At 45.3% G+C, this 21,387-nt stretch overlaps 1 protein-coding gene across 2 annotated transcripts in view; it reads right to left on the bottom strand.

Moving 5' to 3' along the window:
- The window catches only part of PLXND1 (plexin D1), a 118,685-nt gene extending 97,542 nt beyond the window's left edge, over nt 1-21,143 (bottom strand). The window contains exon 1 of one of the 2 annotated variants that reach the window (XM_077276723.1): nt 19,835-21,143. In XM_077276723.1, coding sequence (XP_077132838.1) covers nt 19,835-20,995 — 1,161 coding nt within the window. In that variant the 5' untranslated portion in view covers nt 20,996-21,143. The remainder of the gene's footprint in view (nt 1-19,834) is intronic. The other variant, XM_077276722.1, reaches the window with a different exon arrangement.
- Between the last annotated feature and the right edge of the window lie 244 nt (nt 21,144-21,387).

Here is a 21,387-nt window from a genome sequence, read left to right as displayed (position 1 = left end):
CTCTATACAGATCTGCAATAGCAAATGTCCTGGAGTGGGGGAAGGGGAATATTTTTGGGTGGCCTTTATTAAAAAAATAAATAAATAAATAATTGAAGCCCCCTTGTTTTATTACTATTAAACCCCTAAATCTGCTTCTATTTATCTGGATTCTCACAAATGTTCATCCTGTAATTTACACCAGGCTGCTCCTCAGAAATTTCAATCACAACCCATTGACTGCAGTCGTGCTTTAAATTAGTGGTCGGCCGGGGTGGAGTAGGACATATTTCTATTAGGACCTGGCTTCAAACCAAATGACCTAAAATTACTTTAAAGGGGCTTTCTGGAAATAGAATACAGTACATGATTTATCCAGAATCCTGCCACTCCTCTGTACAGGCCGGGTCTGGTATTGCAGCTCATCTTATTAAACAATGAGCATGGATAGATGGATGATTCTGGAAAACAACATATTTTATTCTAATTATTGGAAGTCCCTTTAACACTAACAAAGTCACAGTGACTCCTGCAGGAATTACAGCTATGATCCTCACAGTGCGGCTTGTAACTCTTTCCCAGGGAAAACCTGAAGTCACATTGTGACATTATCAAGATCTTTCCAAAGTTACCATGTGATGTTTACAGCTTGTATTATATATTCGCTATATACATACACTTTCATTGCTTATCCTGTACTCATCCTGAGTTACAACCTGCATTATACCCCAGAGCTGCACTCACTATTCTGCTGGTGCAGTCACTGTGTACATACATTACATTACTGATCCTGAGTTACATCCTGTATTATACCCCAGAGCTGCACTCACTATTCTGCTGGTGCAGTCACTGTGTACATACAATACATTACTGATCCTGAGTTACATCCTGTATTATACTCCAGAGCTGCACTCACTATTCTGCTGGTGCAGTCACTGTGTACATACATTACATTACTGATCCTGAGTTACATCCTGTATTATACCCCAGAGCTGCACTCACTATTCTGCTGGTACAGTCACTGTGTACATGCATTACATTACTGATCCTGAGTTACATCCTGTATTATACTCCAGAGCTGCACTCACTATTCTGCTGGTGCTTTCACTGTGTACATACATTACTGATCCTGAGTTACATCCTGTATTATACCCCAGAGCTGCACTCACTATTCTGCTGGTGCAGTCACTGTGTACATACATTACTGATCCTGAGTTACATCCTCTATTATACCCCAGAGCTGCACTCACTATTCTGCTGGTGCAGTCAGTCACTGTGTACATACAATACATTACTGATCCTGAGTTACATCCTGTATTATACCCCAGAGCTGTACTCACAATTCTGCTGGTGCAGTCACTGTGTACATACATTACATTACTGATCCTGAGTTACATCCTGTATTATACCCCAGAGCTGCGCTTACTATTCTGCTGGTGCAGTCACTGTGTACATACATTACATTACTGATCTTGAGTTACATCCTGTATTATACTCCAGAGCTGCACTCACTATTCTGCTGGAGCAGTCACTGTGTACATACATTACATTACTGATCTTGAGTTACATCTTGTATTATACCCCAGAGCTGCACTCACTATTCTGCTGGTGCAGTCACTGTGTACATACATTACATTACTGATCCTGAGTTACATCCTGTATTATACTCCAGAGCTGCACTCCTTGTGCAGACACTGATCAAGCAGCAGGGAATGCTGGGACATGAAATCTTGTCTGCAGAATGGAGAGTGCAGCTCTGGAGAATGGCAAGTCTGCCTATGTATTTTTTGTGGGAGAAAATACCTAAAGGTGACTATCAGGTAGTGAGTCAGTGCCAAGTAATGAATCACATCCCCCAGAGAGCGAGAGGCGCTGACACGACCTAGACACACAGCAGTCTCATAAACTGTGACAGTAAAACGAGGTGAAGCAGCAGTGAAAGGTGTAAAACTCCTATTTACAAGTCATTTATTTGCAGCCTGTGACTTGCTGTGTCAGGAAGGCATCACCCGGAAATTTAGATCTAAAGGAAGTGAGAATTCTTGCAAAAACAGACACTGAAAAATAGGAATTGATTCAGTGCACTGCAATGCTGGGAGTTGTAGTTCATGAAAGTAGAAGAATAAGGGAAATGGCTTTGCTGAATGTTGTCGTTGTCCCAGCACAGTATGATCAATGTTTTATTATAATGGGACACAAAATATAAAGTACCCAGACCGCAGGGTGCAAAGTGTTCACACCCGCAGACACGGGCAGAGGACACGGGTGCCAGCCCACCCACTGCACAGAACACTTTCGAGGCGAGATGTATTCGAGGTTTTGCATAAACCCCAAGAAGTTTTGCTAATAACCACCATCACCTTTTATATGGGTCAGGTCTGCGCAATGAGGCCGGCGCTGCCCCCCGCTTCCTGTAGAAATAAGCAGTTGTGCAATTTAGTGATATTTAAACACTTGCCAAGGAAAATCTGCGCCGACTGCGGCTCCACAAACTGTAAATCACCAAAAACACCCAAAGCCCCCGCAGATCCTAGATCAATATGCTGTAACAGTGCCCCCCAAATGGCATGTTCTGTTCTCTGTGGATGGGTCTATAAGGCCTGCACAGGGGCGTAACTCTATTGGGTGCACCTGGAGCCTAGGATGTGGGGGGTTCACAAGGCCCATTGGGCCCATCTAAGAATTCCAATACTAGTAAAGACCTGGGGTATGTGGGGGTCCTGATGGTGATTTTGCATTGGAGCCCATAATCTCCGTGTTACACTATGGACCCCACAAGCACAAGAACTCACACAGAGCCCCCATAACAGCGCCTGCCTGCCAGCCAGAGATGCCCGTTGCTGATTTTAGATAGTCCAAAATAAATTTGGCACGAAAAACAGCAAGGCCATTATCATGATGGCTGTAACAGTCCAGCCAGAGTGCTCCCATGGTGGCCTTACCAACAGTGTCATCAAGAAGACGCTTGTAAACAAGGTTGTGGTGCCCTATAAAACCTATCAGCCAAGAAGTGCCCCCCAAACAGTGTCTGTTCGTGTACACTTGAGGCCTGCTCTGAGGAACAAGATTTATTCATAAAATGTCTGTTTCTCATGTATCCCATGGCAACCAATCAGATTGCAGCTTTCATTTTTCCACAGTAGGTCTTGCACATGTAAGAAGCAATGTGATTGGTCGCTCTGGTAACTAGGGACTTGGTTGTGAAGCATAGCAACAGGACTAACTCCATACTCACTACTGACCAGGCCATTATTCTAGTCCCAGGACCATACGCCATTATTACTCGTGTCAGCTGTGTTCAGGGCACTTATTACATCTCCATTTTTAGGTTTTCTTTCGGTCACTGAAGTGTGTGGACAAAATGACCTTTCTAGTTTATTGTTGGTGATGGAGGTAGAGAAGCACATGTTTAAAGATTAAAAAATGCACTTATTATGGAGAACTCTGCTTAGCACTGATAATGAGGCCCTCTACCTGGCACTGATAATGAGGCGCTAGTCATGGGGCTGTAAATTGGGGCATAGCTTAAGGGGCACTCTTATGGGCGCCATTTATGGGTCACTGCTTCTGTGGCACTCTGACTGGCACCGATAGTGAGGTGTTGTGTATAGATGCAATAGTTGTCACTGGTGATTATGGAGGAGATCCATCGTTACTCAATAGATTCCAGAAACGTTTTACACAGACCAGTAGATTTTTTTACTCCTCATAAGCCCCAGCGTTAATTATTACCCAGGCTCAAAATGACTGCCTCTATTAACAATCCTAAACACTCCAAAAGCAGTGGCAGCCAAAGAGCCCCCATAATTAGTCCCATCAGTTTAATTAACATATCAGCCTGAGTGCCCCCTTAAAGCTTCCTCATTAAGATGTCAGTCAGGGGCCCTAGGAGCTGTTAATTCAGTAAAAATGGCAGCCAGAGTGCCCCAATAATCAGTACCAGGCAAAGAGCCCGCGTAAACAGATTCGTCCATAGACTGTCCGCAGTGGCAGTGCCCATTACTAGTGCCAGCCCGAGTGGCCCCATAAAATGCCCCAATAGCCATACTTCCCAAACATCCCCTCAAAGGGGCATATACAATATACTGGAGCTGGACTTTTCTGCAGAACAAGGGTTAGATTTTTAACAAGTCTTGAATTTTCGATATTGGCATACGATAAGAGTGCCAACCAGAGTGCCACCTAAAAGGAACCATTAAGGATGCCAACCAGAGACTATGGCCGCAGTGAATTAGAGAAGTGTGTAATGGCCGGTGTGAATCTGAGACATGTGCAATGTCCAAGGGGAATCTGAGATGTATACAATGGCCACCGTGAAACCGGAGATGTGTGTAATGGCCGCCATGAATCCAAGAGGTGTGCAATGGCTGTCGTGAATCCAAGACGTGTGTATTGGCCACCATGAATCTGAGACATATGCAATGGCCGCCTTGAATTCTGGACATGTACAATGGCCAGTGTGAATCTCAGACATATACAATGGCCGCCATGAATCTGGCCCATGTACAATGGCCAATGTGAATCCGAGACATGTATAATGGCCGCCAAGAACCTGAGAGATGTACAATGGGCGCTGTGAACGCTTTTGCTTTTGACGCACTTCTTATCTCACTATCTGTCTGAAACTGGTTGATTGGAGAGTGGCGTAACAGCAGTGAATTATCTAAGGAGCGAATGTTCTCTGTGTTCCCCCAAGGGAATGGTCCTTCAGAATTGGGAAAATCGTTCTGTGGCTTTTCTTTCTTTTCCCCTCTGAGTAACTCTCTGAAAATGACACGATGAATTGTTTACACAAAACCGGCGCATTTCAGAGACGGAGACATTGCGGTTACACAGTGCATGCTGGGAGCGGCTCATAACTGCAGCCATGGAGGGACACAGTAGAAGAAGATGGCCCCCCATGGGGACGTGACAGTGACGAATTTCACAGGGTGGTCAGGAGCAAACTCCTACACCCGCAAAATTGGCCAAGAGGAAACATTGGCAATGTGAGGCCCGGAAATGGGGATCTGCCGAAAGAAAAATATGGGACGACACAAAGTGCGACGTAATAACGTTTAACCTGTTTAAGTTGTGGCGATTTTTCATTTTTGCACTTTTTTCCCTCACCTTCTTCCAAGAGCTGCAACTTTATCATTTAGCCGTACGAGGGCTTGTTTTTTTTTTTGTAGGACAAGTTGCAGTTTTGACAGATACCATTTTAGGAAGCATATGATGTTTTGCTTTTTATTTATGAAATCGTGGAAAAACAGCAATTATTTTTCTTTTTTCTATTTTGGAATTTACCATGTGGAATAAATATTTTTATATTTTACTAGCTCGGGCACACAATACTGAAAAAAGTGGGGTTTTTACATTTTGCCATTTATGTTTGGGGAAAGGGTGGTTATTAGTGATGAGCGAATATACTCGTTACTTGAGATTTCTCGAGCATGCTCGGGGGTCCTCCGAGTATTTTTTAGTGTTCGGAGATTTAGTTTTCATCTCCGCAGCTCAATGATTTACATCTGATAGCCAGCATAAGTACATGTGGGGGTTGCCTGGTTGCTAGGGAATCCCTAGGGAGATTAGTTCCCTTTGCAACAAGGGGGTTGATGTCGATGTTTTTTGAACATTCCTTTTTTTGGATAAACTTCTGACCTTAAAATAATAAAAAATAAATAATAATAAAAAATACATTAACGTGCAAATAATTGAGTCTCAATCTAGGTTTACAGTCAGCCATATTGGTCTTCACCCAGCTTTCCTTGGAGCAGATAGAACAAAAATGGCTGTTGAGAAGAACGCAATAATGGAGGTTTTATTCATAGCGATTTTTCCTACTACATTACCATCGTGGTAGCATGTAATTCTACTGACTGATGGGGGAAGAGGTTCCTGGATGGTCGGATTCCGTAATATTGGAATTTTCCAAGAATTGATCCCTTTCTACAGTTTTATTGCAGTGAGTTTAGAAACGGCGGATCTTTTCGTCCATAAAACATGCAGATTCAAACTCAATAATCCTAGAATATAACGGCCGAGCTGCGGAAATGAAAGGTCGCAACATGTCCTGAATCAGCGCAGATTTTATTGTTCTTTCTCCTGCCATATTTCAATGAGGTTTGAATGAAGGAAAAGTGATTTTCAGGATTAATTGTTTTGAACCCTTTATAAACGTATCAAACCGTATCACCGATTCACGATGCGGCCACAAAGTATTTAAAGGGGGACACAACACGACTTGGATTCGCTGACAATTGGCAGAGTTCATACAAAGCACAGGATCCTGGAAAGGAAGCCAAAATCTTCCTGCCGCCTCCGACGCTTCCCCCAGATTCCTCGGAGTAGGGTCTATTTTCATAACCCGCAGATCAGGCAGATTCATTTACAATTTCCATTTTTTTTTAACCAGGAAACATTTTTGGGCTTAAATTCTGTAGCATGACGATAAGTCACCGAAAGCAAGAGGACAATGGAAGGGCGTAAAACGCGTCTGGCACGAATGTATGGCAGACGCTGTGCAGGATTATTATAACCAGCTCAAACATTGTGCTGCAAACACATCTGACATAGATCTGGTAATCTACATTGTGCTCCAAATGCCCATTTCAGAAATTACTCCCAGACATCGCTCTTCCTCCAGCCCTGAAACAGCACATTTCCCCCCAACAACCAGAATTTACTGAATCTCTAAACTTTGTAGAACGCAGAAATAGAAAGATATAAGATTACGGTCACGATCCAGTCATCTCAAATATATTGGGGAATTGCTATTTTAGCGATTGCCTCTTTACAAATGCATCTCGTTGTTATAGAATACTTAAAGAAATCAAGGAAAAGCAAATCCAGCGACACCAAACTCCTTTTCCCAGGTCTTGCCAAAATAGAAGTGGCTGCAGTGGAGGAATAGGGCCATTACTGGACTCACCGACTCCTTAATCCACGGTCACACGTTCAGCATTTGGTCAGTATTTTACATCCGTGTTTGTAAACCAAACTCAGGACCCAAATTACCGTATTTAAAGTGGATTCAAACAAAAGTGAGTGTAGCACATTGTAGAAGAAACGCAGGGGCTCCGACTTGTGACCCTCCAATTATTGCAAGATTACAACTCTCAACATGGCCGGACAACCTGCTGCAATCACTTCTGAATTTAGGGATTGGTTCTGATAGTAACATTGCATTAGACAATTGCTCATAATGCAATTCCCAAAATAAGGTTTAAAGAAACACAAATGCATGCAGTTTATTTCGGAGGGATATTTTATGGCCTCCGACCTGTGGCTCTCTAGCTTTTGCAAAATTACAACTTTCAGCATGCACGCTCTGCCAATGATTAGGGAATGCTGGCTGTAGTTCATACCAGCCGGAAGGCCACAGATTGTGAACAAGTGAGGAACATAGAAATATTAGTCTTTACGTTGCATGTCTGCCCATGGAATAGAGACTACGAGCTACTTTCAGTCTTGGGGCATGTTGGCGGGAGTTGTAGTTTTGCTGGAGGGCCACAAGGTGCCAACCAAGGAGGCAACTGGTCTCATAGAGAACAGGAAAACCAGTCCCTACAATGCACCCCTGCATAAGGGTAGGGGGTTACTTGCTACATCCAGCCGGTAGCTGTCGGGGCATGCTGGGAATTGTAGTTTTCCACCAACTGGAAGGCCACAATTTGCCAATCAATGGGATAATGGATACCAGGACACCCAGAAATATCAGTCCCTACATTACACTCCTGTCCACGGTAGAGGGACTACTTGCTAAATCTAGCTTACAGCTGTCGAGGCATGCTGGGAGTTGTAGTTTTGCACCAACTGGAAGGCCACAATTTATAAATCAGTGGGATAATGGATACCAGGACACCCAGAAATATCAGTCCCTACATTACACTCCTGTCCACGGTAGAGGGACTACTTGCTAAATCTAGCTTACAGCTGTCGGGGCATGCTGGGAGTTGTAGTTTTGCACCAACTGGAAGGCCACAATTTATAAATCAGTGGGATAATGGACACCAGGACACCCAGAAATATCAGTCCCTACATTACACTCCTGTCCACGGTAGAGGGACTACTTGCTAAACCTAGCTTACAGCTGTCGGGGCATGCTGGGAGTTGTAGTTTTGCAACAGTTGGAGGGCTACAGGTTACAAACCCCTGACATAACCGATCTTAAGGAGAACAGGAATAGTAGTCCCCACATTGGACACCTACCCGGGGTAAAAGGGCTACTTGCTACATCCAAGTTATTCCGGATTTCCACACGGAGGGGACGTGGGAAATGGAGCAGCTGTGAGCTGAGTGCGGGATCCGAGCGTCTGTGACTCATTAAGGCGCAGGGGACAGAGGACGTGGGAAAACAAACTAACTCTTTATTTCCCTCCCAGAAAATGCTTTATTGGCTAAAAGAGGAGTCGGAATTCACTCTTCTGGCATCTTTACATCCACAGCCCTCTCATAAAGCGGCCGCGGAAATACATAGCGGGCTCGAGTATCGCCGCACATACGTGTACTTTACTTTTCATGTACCAGACGTGACCGCTATGGGGTCCCCGTGTCGTGGATGAGACGATGTACAGAAAAAAAGTTTAATAACTTTATAAAAACTTTGCTGTTTTGTTTCCTCCATTCACATCCAAAGCTGCTTCCAATTTTGTTTGCTGGTTGACCTTGGAAACAGATAGCGGTTCATTTCCACTCCGCCGAGCGCTAATATCTGAACACCCACAATGCCCTGCTCTCCGGTAACAGGAAACCAGCGCAACCCTGGCTTCAGCTTTAGATGTGAGTGGAGAAGAAAACATGTAACTCAAGACACGAAAAGCAAAAATATACAGGACCACTCAACATTTGATGTAATTATGTCTGTGGAATGTTGTATGTGATCCCCGGAGAGAAGCCAGACTGAAGTGGCTGATAACAGAGAGCAAGAGATAATTATCAAGTGAAGATTGATTGCAGCTTTAATGTCCTTTTCATACCTCCCGCTAGTTTTTCTTCTTCCATGCAGAGTCCAGTATAATAGTCTTAATATAATTACTGACTGTACATGTAAGAAGGAAGCACAAAAATATCCGCAACGTATACTCGGACGGAAATAGCCGCCGTCAAAAATACATCTCCCAGGCATTGATGAGTAATTAGACGTCTAAACGAGACACAATCTGAAAGCAAAGTGACATGAAAGAAAAAAACAGGAGACAAAAGCGAGAATATTAACATTATATTAAAATCTGGAAAATACCCAATTTTTTACTTTTTTTTTTTTGCAGTATCCATGCATTGCTTTTTTCCTTTAAGTAGGGCCCAATCATCTCCTGCGGTGTATGTGACCTCGCCACTGCTACTGCACCGATACTCTCATAGGACTGAGTGCAGGTGTGAGCCCATTAAGGTCAATGGTGCAGAGCTGTGTCTATAGGCTGCCATAAAGCCAATTGTTCTAGGGGAACGATTGTGACCTGTGCTGATAAGACAGGTCCGATGCAAGGTCTGCCCACACAGCTGGGATCAGGCTCCAAATGTGGGGTCTGCTCCCATCAAAGCTGCCCACACAAATATATTATTATTATTTATTATTATTATAGCGCCATTTATTCCATGTGAGGAGGGGTATGCATCATAGTACAATAAGTACACAAGTACAATAATCTTATGTTATAAATACTATATATATACGGTATATATATTGGTCCTATCAATAGTAAGTGAAGCTACTTGTAACTCTACGCCATTCTGAGACATAAGATGATCAGTTTTGTCTGCGCTATGAAACAGGAAAGTCCTACAATATGGAGCAATGTTACATTTACATGATATTATGGTTTCTACTCCAGTCACATTCAGAGCTGCGCACAGAAAACTGCTGTTACAATAGAGCAGTGCATTGCAGGAATGAAGGGAATGAAGAAAAACGAGGGTATTGTCACCGAAATGTTGCACTAATTTCAGTCTTATGCAAGTGAACGCTGCTTGCAAAAATCCATGTACCGGCTGCAGAAACAACCCTATGTATGGAACGGATTTCCAGCAGAATTCTGGAAGCAGCTCTGGTTATGTGGAAATAAAGCCTCATTCAGACAGGCGATTTCTGCGGTCATCTCCGATCCATGATTTTAACGGACAGCACTTGTACCCAAGATATTCTAAGGGACCATTCACATGTTCAATTTTTTTATTCGGACTAAGTGGTCCTCGGCAAATATTGGAGACATGTCTGATTTTGATCCAAGGGTCAGATCAAAATTGTCAATGCAAGTCACTTGGTCTGTGAACAAAATCAGACCACACTCTGATGACATATGAGTGCGCGCCGATATTCACGGACTCTCAGAATGGAGAAAGGGAAGAAATTGGTTTTTGTCTTAATTTTTCCACGAACAAGAAATCGGATGACACTCTGATCAGAATAATGGCTCCCAATTTCTCACAGAAAAAAAGTCTGACGTCTGAATGAGGCCAGATTTTTTGTATAGATTAAAGGGAGGATGTTTTTAACTATTTGTCAGATATTTTTCCAATTCTTGAGAAATTTCACAACACAGCAAACTTGCACGGCCCACCATCGGCAGAGGCAGAAAACCCACGAAGAGTAACAATGTCACATCCTGTCTATGAGAAGAAGTGAGATGCTATCAAGAAATAATGCAACATTTTGTGTAAATCTATTGTAAATATTACAAAATATTTTCAACTCATTTTAGTGGTGTGTGACACAGAAGTAGAGTATTAAAATTGGGGTCACGTTCTGCTGCACCCCATTATCTGCATTTACCTAATCTAACAGGTAAGCAGAACCCGACCCGCTGGATTATTTTGATAAACTTTAACTTTAGAACCCAACAATTGATCCAGATCTGTCATTTCACACTGGTTGTTTTATTCTGAAACATTACGGCGTTTTAGACAAAACATACATTTCAAAGCCGGGCACTACAGGTGCATCTCACAAAATTAGAATATCATCAAAAAGTTAATTTATTTGAGTTCTTCAGTACAAAAAGTGAATCTTGTATATTCTATAGAGTCATTAGGCCAGTTTCACACATCAGTGGCTCCGGTACGTGAGGTGACAGTTTCCTCACGTACCGGAGACACTGACACACGTAGACACATTAAAATCAATGCATCTGTGCAGATGTCATTGATTTTTTGCGGACCGTGTCTCCGTGTGCCAAACACGGAGACATGGCAGTGTTCGTGGGAGCGCACGTATTACACGGACCCATTAAAGTCAATGGGTCCGTGTAAAACACGTACCGAACACGGACGTTCTCCGTGTGCCGTGCAGGAGACAGCGCTCCAGTAAGCGCTGTCCCCCCCACATGGTGCTGAAGCCGCGATTCATATCTTCTGTGCAGCAGCGTTTGCTGTAAAGAAGATATGAATAATCCATTTTTTTAGTGGTATTTCGTGTTTAAAATAAAGCTCCATGTCCCCACCCCCTGTGCGCCCCCCCGCTGTTCTGAAAATACTCACCCGGCTCCCTCGTTGGCTGTCGCTGCTTCCTGTCCTGGCCGCAGCTTCTCCTGTATCATGTGGGGCCGCCGATTAGTCATGAATATGCGGCTCCACCTCCCATAGGGGTGGAGCCGCATATTCATTACTGTAAATGAGCGGCCCCACGTGACCGCATACAGGAGAAGCTGCGGCCAGGACAGGAAGCAGCGACAGCCAACGAGGGAGCCGGGTGAGTATTTTCAGAACAGCGGGGGGGGCGCACAGGGGGTGGGGACATGGAGCTTTATTTTAAACACAAAATACCACTAAAAAAATGGATTATTCATATCTTCTTTACAGCAAACGCTGCTGCACAGAAGATATGAATCGCGGCTTCAGCACGATGCAGGGGACAGCGCTAAACTTTAGCGCTGTCTCCTGCACGGTGCGTGTGGTACCCAGGCGGCACACGGGAGGCACACATGTGCCACACTGATGTGCCACAGAAACGCAGGGGCACACGGACACGGATAATTCCGGTACCGTTTTTTTCCGGTACCGGAATTATTTGGACGTGTGAGACTGCCCTTACACACAGAGTGATCTATATCACGTGTTTATTTCTGTTAATGTTGATGATTATGGCTTACAGCCAGTGAAAACCCAAAAGTCATTATCTCAGTAAATTAGAATAATTAACAAAAAACACATGTAAAGGCTCCTAAGTGTTTATAAAGGTCCTTAGTCTGTTTCAGTAGCTCCACAATCATGGGGAAGACTGCTGACCTGACAGATGTCCAGAAGGCGTCACTGATACACTCCACAAGGAGGGGAAGCCACAAAAGGCCATTGCTAAAGAAGCCGGCTGTTCACACAGTGCTGTATCCAAGATTAATGGAAAGTTGAGTGGAAGGAAAAAGTGTGGTAGAAAAAGGTGCACAAGCAACCGGGATAACTGCAGCCTGGAAAGGATTGTTAAGAAAAGGCCATTCAATAATGTGGGGGAGATTCACAAGGAGCGGACTGCTGCTGGAGTCACTGCTTCACCACACACAGACGTCTCCAGGACATGGGCTACAAGTGTCACATTCCTTGTGTCAGCCACTCATGACCAATAGACAACGCCAGAAGCGTCTTACCTGGGCCAAGGAGAAGAACCACCGGACTGTTGTCAGTGGTCCAAGGTGTTGTCAGATGAAAGTAAATTCTACATTTCATTTGGAAACCAAGGTCCCAGAGTCTGGAGGAAGAGTGGAGAGGCCACAATCCAAGCTGTTGGAGGTCTAGTGTGAAGTCTCCACAATCAGTGATGGTTTGGGGAGCCATGTCATCTGCTGATGTAGGTCCACTGTGTTTTATCAAGACCAAAGTCATCGCAGCCGTCTACCAGGAGATAATAGAGCACTTCATGCTTCCCTCTGCTGACAAGCTTTATGGAGATGGAAATGTCATTCTCCAGCAGGACTTGGCCCCAGTCCACACTGCCAAAAGTACCAATACCTGGTGTAAAAACAACAGTATCACTGGGCTTGATTGGCAGCAAACTCTCCTGACCTTAACCCCATAATCTATGGAGTATTGCGAAGAGGAAGATGAGACACCAGACCCAACAATGCAGACGAGTTGAAGGCTGCTATCAAAGCAACCTGGGCTTCCATAACCCCTCAGCAGTGCCACAGGCTGATCGCCTCCATGCCACGCCGCATTGATGCAGTAATTGATGCAGAAGGACCAAGCAATGAGTGCATTTACTGAACATACATTTCAGTAGGGAACATTGCGGATTTTACAATCATTTTTCAAGCTGGTGTTATAAAATATTCTAACTTACTGAGATAATGACTTTGGGGTTTTCATTGGCTGTAAGCAATAATCATCAACATTAACAGATATAAACACGTGAAATAGATCACTCTGTGTGTAATGACTCTATAGAATATGAGTTTCACTTTTTGTATTGAAGAACTGAAATAAATTCACTTTTTGATGATATTCTAATTTTGTGAGAAGCACCTGTATTTGTCTCGATGACTTGTCCAAGAGGCAGGTCCCCCTGGACTTCCTGCATGCTATCTGCTGCGTTTTTTTGTGTGTAATTCCTGTCCACTGTGCGTGTTTGTTTTTTTTCTGTGCGTTTTTTTTCTCTATTGGCTTCAAGCCTGGAAAAAAATGCAAGTTTTATGTACTAAAAGAATAACTGCAATGAAGAAACTGTGCTTTATGTCTGCACAAAAAAACCCACATCAAATAAAGGAAAAAGGTGATATAAAAAACACAGCAAAACACAATAAAAGTGTTATTATGCATTAGGTTATGTTCACACTAGGTGTTATTTCAGCGTTTTTTTATCTGCTCGGTTTTTCTTGCGCTGAAAGAAGTGACATCCTCTATTGTGCAAAGAAACACAGAAAGCATAAAATCCAAAGTGAGTGCATGAGATTTGTGAAATAGCTGGTACTGTAAAAACGCAGCTGAAAATGTGCATAATACAATTATAAAGAAAAAGCTGAAAAAAGGCCTAGTGCAAACATAGCCTTATGGTGCGGACACCTGCCCAAAACATGAGAATAAAAGGCAGCAGAAAAAGCTCCGAATTTACGGCCTAAAGTGTCAATTGTTTTGTGTAATTGTAACTAACTTCTTATATTTTAAACTTCTGCAATTTTCTAATAAACTTTACTTTTTAATTTCTCATCACTTTGACAAGTTCCCACCCCCTCCCACCCCCTGTGCGCCCGCCCGCTGGAAAGAAAATACTCACCCGGCTCCCTCGATGCTTCCTCTCAGCGTCGCAGCTTCTTCCTGTATGAGCGGTCACGTGGTACCGCTCATTACAGTGATGAATATGCGGCTCCACCCCTATGGGAGGTGGAGCCGCATATTCATCACTGCAATTAGCGGTACCACGTGACCGCTCACACAGGACAAGCTGCCGCGCTGAGAGGAAGCATCAAGGGAGCTGGGTGAGTATTTTCTTTCCAGCGGGCGGGCGCACAGAGGGTGGGAGGGAGTGGGAGGGGGTTGGTTACCGAGAACTTTATTTTAACAACAACAAAAAAAACCAATGATTTTTCATTCCTTCTCTCCAGCGAACGCTGCTGGAGAGAAGAAATGAATGGCGGCTTCAGCACCACAAGCTGGGGAGACAGAGCTTACTGTAGCGCTGTCTCCTGCACGGCACATGGACTGCATCCGTGTGCAGTACGTGTTTTACACGGACCCATTGACTTTAATGGGTCCGTGTGATCCGTGCGCTCCCACGAACACTGACATGTCTCCGTGTTTTTCAAACGGACACACGGTCCGTGAAAACACGCTGACATGTGCAGAGACACATTGATTTTAATGTGTCTACGTGAGTCAGTGTCTCCGGTACGTGAGAAAACTGTCACCACACGTACCGGAGCCACTGACGTGTGAAACCGGCCTAAGGTGGTCAGCCAGGGCTCCAGATTGATTCCTTTTGGGCCACGTTCACACGATCACTATTTGGTCAGTATTTTACATCAGCATTTATAAGCCAAAACCAGGAGTGGGTGCTAAATACAGAAGTGGTGCATATGTTTCTATTCTACTTTTCCTCTGGAATTTCCACTCCTGACTTTGCCTACAAATACTAACGTGTGAACGTGGCCTTACCTGCACAGATACATTGTAACAAAGGCTGTGAACAGTCTTACATTCAGGTGTCAATGGTTCCATGCTCAGATTGTGCCTTTACACCTCTCTGTCACCGACGTCTCTCTTCGGGAGGAAGTTCACTCAGTCCATAAACTTCACCACTTTGCTTCCTTTTTTACTAGAACAAGTAATAAAACTCGATCCCATTCCTGTAAGTCTGCCACCAGCGAACTGGAAGCTTGATGTGCGGAAAGACATAATTCCCCCTTAAATCAAACACTGGGTGGTGACTGGGTACAAAGGAACTTTTTTTCCCTACACATTTATTTTTTATTTTTTTTGGGTCCCACAAAGCATCGTTCAAGGCATCTATGACAACGTACGCTGATTTTTTTTTTTTTTTATTGTGGCCACCTCTGGACAAACTGCTGACAAGGAGTAAAAAAAATCATTCAGCCTGGAAAAATCCCAAGGAAGGAGTCACATCCAGGAGGCACCAGACAAATTCGGACCTCATGCCTCCCTATGGGCATTATGCCCCCTGATGTCTCTGTTGCTTTTATCCCACTGTGCGGAGATCATACAGGAAACTGACGCAAAGATAAAACTGGAATAAGAGCAGTTGTAGAACTACAAGTGCCAGTATGGCAGAATGAGGACCTCTTACAACTCTCCCACCCACGGCTATAAATAAACTACACAAGGTCAGTTATGCCCCTGGGGCAACAGAAGGGTCATCCACAGCAAAGGGTCAGTCGTGGGTTTGTAAAGGTGACGTGTGTGGGAACAGGATAACATATGTCTTACAATTATGGAGGAGCGACCTCCGCGGATTCCAAGGGAATGTCACATCTTTAATGTCTGGTCATTCTTAAAGCAACAGGCTTCAGACAGAAGGGACATTTTTTTAATTGCTCAATCACCTTCCCGAAGTCCCGCGTGATTAAGCGCCTAATTTTTAATTTATATAGCAACTTTAAAATGCCAGGGGCACGCCCAGGTCAGAGGCGCAAAGTTCCAGACTAAAGTGCTGTCATCCATCTGCCGTAATAATTGGGGTTTTAAGTATTTTGTAACTCATTTTTCTTAATATTCATAAGCAGACATAATACTTCTGATATATGAGTGTGTATTCAGTATAGACAATCCTGTATTTAAGAGGACCTGTCACATTTTATTCTTGTGGGCGGCTCCATATATTCAGATTTATTTATTTTTTTATCTGCTATACGGTTTCAGGAGGTATGCGCCTTTTTATTCTGTAACAAAAATAATGGAGGAACTACGATGGTATTTGGAGATATATATATATATATATATATATATATATACACATGGTATACATATGTAGAAAAAGGAAAACAGCACAAGAAAATGAAAAAAAGGCTTGAGAAAGGATACCACATCCGAAACGTTGCCATTTGGGCAATAAAGTCCACTTTTTATTTTTCATTTTTTGTGTTGTTTTCCTTATTTTACTTTTATTATTAGAAACCATTTGACTACTGGTTGGGAAAGCTTTGCATGACACTTGAGGTAATACCGGATGCTGTTCCAACTTTTTTCTTTATAAATATATATATATATATATATATATATATATATATATATATATATATATATATATAATTCCCAAGGTTTTTTAGTCTCTAGATATAAACACAAATCTTCCCATTAATTGAAAACAAGCAGACATCTTGAAATTGATAAGAAATGAATGCACAAAGTATATAATAAAGATGCAAAGCTTTTCAGTAATAAAATTACAAATACTCTGCATTGAAAAAATCAGGAAAAATATACTTTTATTTATAAGAAAATCCCAAAAATAGTAGTAAAGTTTCGACCCTACAAACATGGGCTGTTATCAAACTCAGATTGCAGAGAAAAGCGCCATTAAGTATCCGCAAATACTTAATGGAACCCTCGCTTTTCTCAAAGGGCTCATTTCCACTTGCGAGAAAAACGGACGAGTGCAATCCGATAAAAAATCGGATTGCACTCGGACCAATGTTATTCAATAGGTGCCTTTTCATTTGCGATTTTTTTCTCAGCTGAAATCGGACTGAGAAAAAAATTGCAGCATGCTGGGTATTGCTGCGATTCTCGGACGAGACTCGCCAATGCAAGTCAATGGGAGCGAGAAAAAAAACACACAGCACTCGCACCATCTGTATTCCGTCCATTTTTTACGGATAACTTACCATTCTGTGGCATAGAACACTGTAAATGGTCCTGTAAATGTCTGTATAAAAATAGTTGCAGACAAAAAAAATGGATTGCATACGGATGTCATACAAATGTAAAACGGATGGTGCGATTAAAAATCGCTTTGAACTCGCATGACAATCGCATGACAATCGCATACTTTTCATCCCTTTTTTTCGGTCCAGATTACGGACCGTTTTTTTCTCGCAAGTGGAAATGAGCCCTAAAGCATAGAGATGGCAACCATACACTGCTAGCTGTGCTAACCGGCTACTCTGAGACCACGGGTGGCCAGTAAACTAGCAAACAAACTAACAAAGTGCTACACAGGAAAGGATTAAAAATATATTTTTTTTTTTTGTTTCCAAATAAAAGGTAAATTGTAAAGCTGTGTGTCTTAGATGCACTTTGCAATTTTAGTCATTTAGCAACTTGAGACAACCCCTTTAAGAAGCAGATCTGAGCATGAACAGAAATAGAGAGGTACATGCCAATATTCTAACCTGTGGATGCTCAGGATGCTGCTGCAGAACATCTTGGTGACCACAATGTAACAAACAATTGCTGTGGCTGCAGGTACAGGAAATAGACTGATGATCACCCAGACCTGGCACATTACTGACAACTGCGCCCACGCCAAAAAGTCTCCGCCATCCAATACAAACTGGGTCATGGTTCAGTCTATTCTCAAGTAAAAAAATGCAAGCGATCCATTGCCCCCTTTGATTTTCAATGATTCCAGTAGAGCTCCCCATCCATTCCTCCAGGCTCAGTGATCCATGTCTTATAGAGTCTCCCCATCTATTCCTCTGGGCTCAGTGATCCATGTCTTATAGAGCCCCCATCCATTCCTCTGGGCTCAGTGATCCATGCCTCATAGAGCCCCCCCATCAATTCCTCTGGGCTCAGTGATCCATGCCTTATAGAGTCTCCCCATCCATTCCTCCAGGCTCAGTGATCCATGTCTTATAGAGCCCCCCATCCATTCCTCTGGGCTCAGTGATCCATGCCTCATAGAGCCCCCCATCCATTACTCTAGGCTCAGTGATCCATGCCTCATAGACTCTCCCCAATCCATTCCTCTGGGCTTAGTGATCCATGCCTCATAGAGTCTCCCCATTCATTCCTCTGGGCTTAGTGATCATGCCTCATAGAGTCTCCCCATCCATTCCTCTAGGCTCAATGATCCATGCCTCATAGAGTCTCCCCATCTATTCCTCTAGGCTCAGTGATTCCAGTAGAGCACCCCATCCATTCCTCTAGGCTCAGTGATCCATGCCTCATAGAGTATCCCCATCCATTCCTCTAGGCTCAGTGATTCCAGTAGAGTCTCCCCATCCATTCCTCTAGGCTCAGTGATCCATGCCTCATAGAGTCTCCCCATCCATTCCTCTAGGCTCAGTGATTCCAGTAGAGCCCCCTATCCATTCCTCTAGGCTCAGTGATCCATGCCTCATACAGTCTCCCCATCCATTCCTCTAGGCTCAGTGATTCCAGTAGAGTCTCCCCATCCATTCCTCTAGGCTCAGTGATCCATGCCTCATACAGTCTCCCCATCCATTCCTCTAGGCTCAGTGATTCCAGTAGAGCCCCCTATCCATTCCTCTAGGCTCAGTGATCCATGCCTCATACAGTCTCCCCATCCATTCCTCTAGGCTCAGTGATTCCAGTAGAGCCCCCTATCCATTCCTCTAGGCTCAGTGATCCATGCCTCATACAGTCTCCCTATCCATTCCTCTAGGCTCAGTGATTCCAGTAGTCTCCCAATCCATTCCTCTAGGCTCAGTGATCCATGCCTCATACAGTCTCCCCAACCATTCCTCTAGGCTCAGCGATTCCAGTAGTCTCCCCATCCATTCCTCTAGGCTCAGTGATCCATGCCTCATACAGTCTCCCCATCCATTCCTCTAGGCTCAGTGATTCCAGTAGAGCCTCCCCATCCATTCCTCTAGGCTCAGTGATTCCAGTACAGTCTCCCCATCCATTTCTCTAGGCTCAGTGATCCATGCCTCATAGCGTCTCACCATCCATTCCTCTAGGCTCAGTGATTCCAGTAGAGCCCCCCATCCATTCCTCTAGGCTCAGTGATTCCAGTAGAGCCTCATAAAGTCTCCCCATCCATTTCTCTAGGCTCAGTGATCCATGCCTCGTTCTTGTAAAGCCGCCACTATGTAGATCAAAGTGGAGACCAAAGCAGGCCCAGGCCTGAGGCTGCACTACTGACAAGTGCATCCTTCACGCTGCGATAACATGGAGACCCTGCATAAATGAAATCTCTAAGCAGTACCAAAGGGTTTAGACAGTGTCGGGCAGAGATAGAAGAGGGCCCCTGTGCAAGAGCAATATATGGGCCCTTTGCAATCCAATAGCTCATGCTAATGCACCATTCCTCCTTCTTTGGAGGTGGATGTGGCCCCCTGAACTCTTGGGCCCCTGTGGAGCTGCACATGTTGCACCAACCTTGGGTTTCGAGTCCTTTCAGTCCAGATGACTAGAATTAGTGGTGGTCTTCAGAACCTTAGGGTGCACATATTTATGCAACATGCTAACATGCTCTACTACATACAGGACCCAAGGACTATGCACATAATTACCAGTATTTCGGCATTACCTTTACCTTCAGGATGTTCTTCCTCTCACAGCTGGGGCCACTTCCCTGCACCACACTGGCCAGCACTGACACCTCTCCATTGCCCGGGGTCACGAAGCAGCCGGTGCGCGCCTCGCGGATCTTCCGCCCCACTTCCTCCAGCCCAAATGCGCAGAGCGCAGCCTCTTTTTTCCCCTCGAACAGCCCGAATATCCGGCCAGGCTCCGCGAACACTGAGAGCAGGCGCCCGTACAGAGAGCCCAGGGGCCCCTCGCAGCGCAGCCTTAGCTGGATGTAAGATTCGGTGAGTTTGCGCGGTTCTCCCCTCGGATCTGGCTTCAGGCAGATCCGTGCCAGCACGCTGCTGGGTAAGCTCTCCTTCTCCGTGGAGGCAGGGTCTACATTCATGGCCAGGTAGCCGAACCCGCCCTGGAGGAACGCCCGCACGAACACCATGCGGTTTTGCACTTTGCTGCCCTGTTTGACCTTGAAGATATTATCATCCGAGGGGCTAATGTCAAAGGTGAAGAGCCTGGTGGGGTGGCTGGTGTTCAGCGCCCGGATGGAGATCTCAGGGCTGTTCTCGAAGCGCAGATCCGCCACACTGCTGTTCCAGGAGAAGAACGGGCTCCCGTAGCCGGTGTAGGTGGCCCCCACCAGCAGCCTGGTGTCCCCCTCCGGGCCCCTGAGCAGCAGCCCCACGGTGGAGGCATTGGGGTGGTTGGCCGCCACGTTCAGCATGCTGGGCACCACACTGCGCGGGGGGAATGGCACTGCGCGCTGCGTGATGTTGCCCAGGACCCGTAGGTCGCACAGTCCCTGGTGGACGGAGCCGCAGGCCAGGAGGAGCCCCTGCTCCGCGTCCAGCTCCAGGATCTTGTTATAGTTGGGGGTCCACGTCCTGGGGAACTCGCAGGAGGACTCGGGGATCTGGGGGGCATGGCACAGGGGGGAGTCCTGCACCGGCCCCGTGGCCTCCTCCAGCTCCAGCCGCAGGTCCCCGCTCAGCTGGTACAGGTGGTTGACGGCGGCCAGGTAGACCCGCTGCCCCGCGGCGTCCAGGACGAAGCTGTTCGTGGGCTGGCTGCACTGGAACCTGTGGCTCAGCTCCAGCCCAAGAGCCGGGGCTAGGAGCAGGAGGAGCGCAATGCCGAGGGCAGGAGCCATGGGGGCTGGAGCCATGGGGGCGCGGTGCGGGCTCAGCTGGTGCGGGCACACTCCGGCATGATGGCACCCGCTCCTCTCCGCTGTGGCACCCGCTCCTCTCGGCTGTGGCACCCGCTCCTCTCCGCTGGCCGCACTGTCTGTGGCTCCTCCGCAGTGTGCAGCCCCCCAGCTCCCCGCCGCTGACCCTCCCCCTCACTCCTCCTGCTCTCCCCAACGCTCCGCTCTCATTTGTTCTCTAACTTTGCAGACTGTCACATATGCCGGAGCCCCCCGTCTCTGCCCTCTCCCCCGGCTCCGGCAGCCTCTCCCTCCTCACCACTAGGCTCCCCAGCTTTGTCATGTGAGAATGATTACAGTTTGCTTTTTTTTTTTCTTCCTTTTGTTCCTAATGTTGCAAAAATAAACTT

Source organism: Ranitomeya variabilis, chromosome 8 (assembly GCF_051348905.1).
Source record: "Ranitomeya variabilis isolate aRanVar5 chromosome 8, aRanVar5.hap1, whole genome shotgun sequence".
Classification (NCBI taxonomy): domain Eukaryota; kingdom Metazoa; phylum Chordata; class Amphibia; order Anura; family Dendrobatidae; genus Ranitomeya; species Ranitomeya variabilis.
The sequence above is the reverse complement of the archived record's forward strand: the minus strand, read 5'-3'. Positions and strand labels throughout refer to the sequence as shown.